General features: G+C 34.3%; 1 protein-coding gene across 1 annotated transcript; it reads left to right on the top strand.

The window, feature by feature from the left end:
* The first annotated feature begins 296 nt into the window (after positions 1-296).
* Positions 297-1551, top strand: LOC109164050 (putative G-type lectin S-receptor-like serine/threonine-protein kinase At1g61610). Its single transcript, XM_019312801.1, has 4 exons — positions 297-547; positions 636-873; positions 958-1108; positions 1246-1551. The coding sequence occupies exons 1-4, from the start codon at positions 385-387 to the stop codon at positions 1549-1551; spliced, it is 858 nt and encodes a 285-aa protein (XP_019168346.1). The 5' UTR covers positions 297-384.
* The last annotated feature ends 3512 nt before the right edge of the window (positions 1552-5063 follow it).

Genomic DNA, 5063 nt, shown 5'->3' with positions numbered 1-5063 from the left:
TATCACAGCTTATCTAAGTGCAATAGTAACAATACAAATTTCTCCCTTTCTCGCATTTTACTCAATTAATTTTTTTTTACTTTAATGATTTTCTTTAATATTTTTTATAATTTTTAATTCAATATTTTGTATTTAATAGTATTTTGTATGTACTTTTCAAATATATAAATTTCATTTACTAACATTGAATTAATTATTATTATTATTGTCAAAAATTAAATTATAATTAAGTTCAGTCAAACTTCATTAATTGAAGAAGACATGCATATAAAATCAAGACGAAGAGATCAGAGTAGATGTCTTTGTGGTTAATTAAGATCAATAAGTTCCATTCAGGGAATATTAGCCAATGGTCAAGAAATCGCAGCAAAGCGGCTCTCAAAAATGTCCGGACACGAAATTGAACAATTCAAAAATGAAGTTCTATTGATCTCCAAATTGCAGCATAGGAATCTTGTTAGACTTTTGGGATGTTGTATTCAAGGAGATGAGAGGATATTAATATATGAGTACCTTCCAAATAAAAGTTTGGATTCAATTCTTTTTGGTTAGTTTGCTTTATTTGTTTCCATCATTCACCCTATATTTATCTTGCTTGCCTCCATTTATGAATGCATGACACTGGTTTTACACAGATGCAAGAAAGAAAGTTTGTCTTGATTGGGGAAAGCGTACATCCATAATTGATGGGATTGCTCAAGGGCTTTTGTATCTCCATAAATATTCAAGACTAAGGATTATACATAGAGATTTGAAAACAAGTAACATATTGTTAGATGTTCTCATGCATCCCAAGATTTCTGATTTTGGAACTGCCAGAATATTTAAAGATAGTGATTCTCGAGCAAGCACAAAAAGCATTATTGGGACCTAGTAAGTCATGTTTAAAATATCTCTTCTATTATATATTTTTCTTTTATTTAACTTGTAAAACAACTTCAATTCATGGTAAAACAGTGGTTATATGTCTCCGGAATATGCCATGGATGGTTGCTTCTCGGAGAAGTCAGATGTTTTTAGCTTTGGAGTCATGATAATGGAGATTGTAAGTGGAAAGAGAAACAATGACTTCTACAATCCAGATCTTGTCTCAAATTTACTAGGTTATGTAAGTATTACTCTATACATAAATTGTAGACAAAAAATAATAATTTATTTTTATAATTGTTTTTATTCAAACATCACTATTTTAATTTGAGTAATAAGTTTTTACTTCTAACTTTACCTATGAATGATCATTATTAGGCTTGGGATTTGTGGATTGAAGGAAAAGTTCCAGATCTAATAGATCGAACAATGGACAAAATGATTTCAGTTATTGAAGCAACAAGATATATCCAAGTAGGTTTGCTATGCGTTCAAGATAGTGCAATGGATAGACCAAATATGACAGATGTGGTATTCATGCTTGGTAATGAATCAACAATCTTACCCATTCCTAAGCAACCTGGTTTCTCTGCCACCATTGGCTTAAAATGTGGTGATGTTGCTAATAATTCAAAACCTTGCTCTGTTAATGGTGTCACAATTACAGAGATCGAAGGTCGATAGCCACACTTGGTACAAATTACTCTTACTGCTGGGCAAAGACTTTTTAAATTGGTTCAATTTCGTACTAAAATAATTATAAACTTTATCAAATATTGTGACATGTCTAATTGCAAATAGACATCATTTCTTTGAAGGTAATGCTTTTAAAATAGTTTTCAAAAACTACATAATATTATAAGATAAGCTTGTGTTCGTGACAAAGTCTATCTTTGCCTTTAAATTGGCACTATATTATATTACATGATGAGACACAAGTATAGTAGTTGGCTAGTAATTTAATGACGAGAAGGTTACATTATATTGTTGTATCCAACAGATATTATTTAATATTCCGTATCAAATAAGTAATAGGCTGCAATATTATATAATCAAAATTTTAGAAAGTGCAACAACGAAAATAAATAACATAGCGTTGTAAATTAAGATGTTTTCTTTTGAGTGATTGTTAACATTAGTATTCAACCTTCTTATCTTTAATCTAATCCAATATTTATATGATATACAGATTTCGAGTAAAATTTTAAGTTTATAAATGAAAAAAAAAAGATATATTCATAATAGAATTACTTTAGTAATGTCCAAATTTTTTATTTATTATTAATTACTAATCAATAGAAGGAATGAAATTAAATTAAGCTACAACGTAACGGTACAACCTAGTAAAAATTAAAGCAAATACCAAACAATGAATAAAAGTGAAGATATATAGGAATTAAATATGAGATAATGACCAGGACTGTGGTCCAATGGTATCCGGGTTGGACTTCCACTTGGAAGGTTGTGAGTTCGAGCCTCAGTGGATGTGTTATTAGCTCTTTGTGTTTCAATAGGTTGAGAAAGTATATGAACAGATACTACAATGTAATAGAGCTAGTAGCATTCAAAAAAAAAAAATATGAGATAATGAAACATAAAAAGCGAAGACTTATGAATCATCACCAGAGTCCCCGAGACTACCAACAATGCCGCCATAGCACGAAATTCCAGTCGGAGACAACTGATTTCTGCTCATCAAGTGATATGGGGCGTCCGACGAGGGCTAAGTTTTCTACCAGTAGCTACACACGACCAAAATACTCTGCCGGAGAGCTGTGACCTTACCTCAAATCTTGAAACTGAGAAAGGAGATTAACCATCTGTGCTCGTGTAGAAAAATCAAACGCCGCCTCCACAGCCTACTGGCGTGAGGTAGAACGCCCTATTGCCAAGTAAATAACTTCTTCCAACAATGACGAGATCAACATCGACAGCATTGCCTGATCCTACTGCATCCATGAAGCAAAAGTAGGATTGGCCGGAGCAGCAACATCGAAGTAAGCATCCCCAGAGGGCAGGGTAAAGAACAATCAACGTAACACATCAAGAACAATCAACGTAACACATCAGATTCTGCCCATGGAGAAAGGGAATGGGCTGCGTTCTCCAGAATAGGTAATTGCAGCAACAGGTGAGCTTAATGGATACAAAATGGTGGGCGGATGACAACGGATTGGAAGCCATAGTTGAAGGTGACTGTTCGTGTTGACTTGAAATGATTTGTCAAAATTCGAAACAAAAAGGGATTACTAAATCAAGCAAGAATTAGATCTATATTCCTAGTTTAAATAGGAATAAAAATTCTACTCATATCCATCTTATGACTCTTAGCCCTATAAAAAAAGCGGCTCCACAACACAACAGACAAGCTTTCAAGATCTAATTGTGAGGTACAAGAGTCATTGAGAAGAGATACCCAAATCCCCTTGAAAAGTATTACATGTGTTTAGGTCACAATAGTCCGATAGGAAAGATCATTCTATTGTGTAATCTCCGGGTCCAAACAGTGTATTTTAAATTTAAGCTTTTAGTGGATTTAGGCAAATTCTCAACTTGAGAAGTGCCTCGCAGATTAGGGTTGTTTGTCCGAACTGCGTTACAAATCGTTTGTGTTACAACGTCAGTTTTAACATCACCGTGTGCTACGCTTATATTTATTTCAATTGGTATCAGAGCTAAACTGCTTAAGTTACTAGCAGGATCCTAATGGAATTTTCAAGAGAAGGACTGTCAAACAACAAGCCACCAGTCCTGATTGGCACAAGTTTTTCCTACTGGAAAGCCAGGATGCAGATATACATCTTGGCACAATGAGAAGGTGTCTGGAATGCTATATAAAACGAATGGTAAATCCCAGTTGATGATAAAGGAAATAGAAAACCTAAAATTGACTGGAGTGAAGAAGAAAAAACAGAATATGACTTCAACTCGAAGGCAATGAATGCAATCTATGGAGCTGTGAGTGAAGATACCTTCAAACTGATTGCCACCACTCGCATAGCCAAAACCGCGTGGAGTATATTATGTGACCATCATGAAGGGAACACGTCTGTAAGACAATCCAAATTACAGATGATTAGGGGTGTTAGCGAACAGAGCTTTCGGCAAACTACTCGTGTTCGTGTTCGGTAAGCGTTCGTTTATGTTCGTTTGTTAAGGTAAACGAACATTAACAAACAAAATTTAGAGCTCGGTTAATAAACGAACAGAGCTTGAACAATTGTAAGCTCGTTTGCTAAGAGATCGTGAACAAGCTCGTTTGTGTTTGTTTACTAATGTTTGTGAACAAGCTCGTTTGTGTTTGTTTACTAATGTTCGTGAACAAGCTCGTTTATGTTCGTTTAATAATGTTCGTGAACAAGCTCGTTTGTGTTCGTTTAATAATGTTCGCGAACATGTTCACAAATATATACATTATATTATATTATATTAGTTATGTAGTTGTGTTGTTTGTTTGATTATTGTTCGTGAACGTAGATTATTTATTGTTCACGAACGAATTGAGACCATGAACATGTGCATGTGTTTGTTTATTAAGTGTTCATGAACGTAAATAAATATGTTCGTGAACGCGCTTGTTAATGAACATGTTTGTTAACGTTAACGAACACGTTTGCGAATGTGTTCACGAACGTTAACAAACACGTTCACGAACATGTTCGTTAACGTTAACGAACACGTTCGTGAACGTGTTCGCGAACGTTAACGAACACTAACGAACGCTTAACAAACGAACACGAACAGGATTTTCAAAAACCTTAACAAACGAACACGAACACGAACACTCTAAATTCCTTAACAAATGAACACGAACAACCTCCGTTCGTTTATCTTCGGTTCGTTAACAGCCCTACAGATGATACAGACAGAATTTGAAAACTTGAAAATGGAAGAAGAATAAAATATCACACAATTTAGTGCCAGAGTTTTAAGCATCTCAGGAGATGCATTCAATCTAGGCGAACCTATACCTGAACATAGGATAGTCAAAAAGGTACTACGTTCCCTACCTGGAAGATTCCTGATAAAAGTTACAGCAATTCAAGAAAACAAAGATCTGAACACATACAAACTTAGTGATCTAATGGGAAACCTTCAAACCTATGAGCTTGAGATGTTACAAAACCAGAAAAATAATGGCAAAGGAATATCACTACAATCAAAACAAGAAGAGAGCTCAGAAATTGATACTGAAA

Source organism: Ipomoea nil, unplaced genomic scaffold (genome assembly GCF_001879475.1).
Source record: "Ipomoea nil cultivar Tokyo-kokei standard unplaced genomic scaffold, Asagao_1.1 scaffold3056, whole genome shotgun sequence".
NCBI lineage: Eukaryota > Viridiplantae > Streptophyta > Magnoliopsida > Solanales > Convolvulaceae > Ipomoea > Ipomoea nil.
Note: the sequence above shows the minus strand (reverse complement) of the source record. Positions and strands in the feature narration are given on the sequence as shown.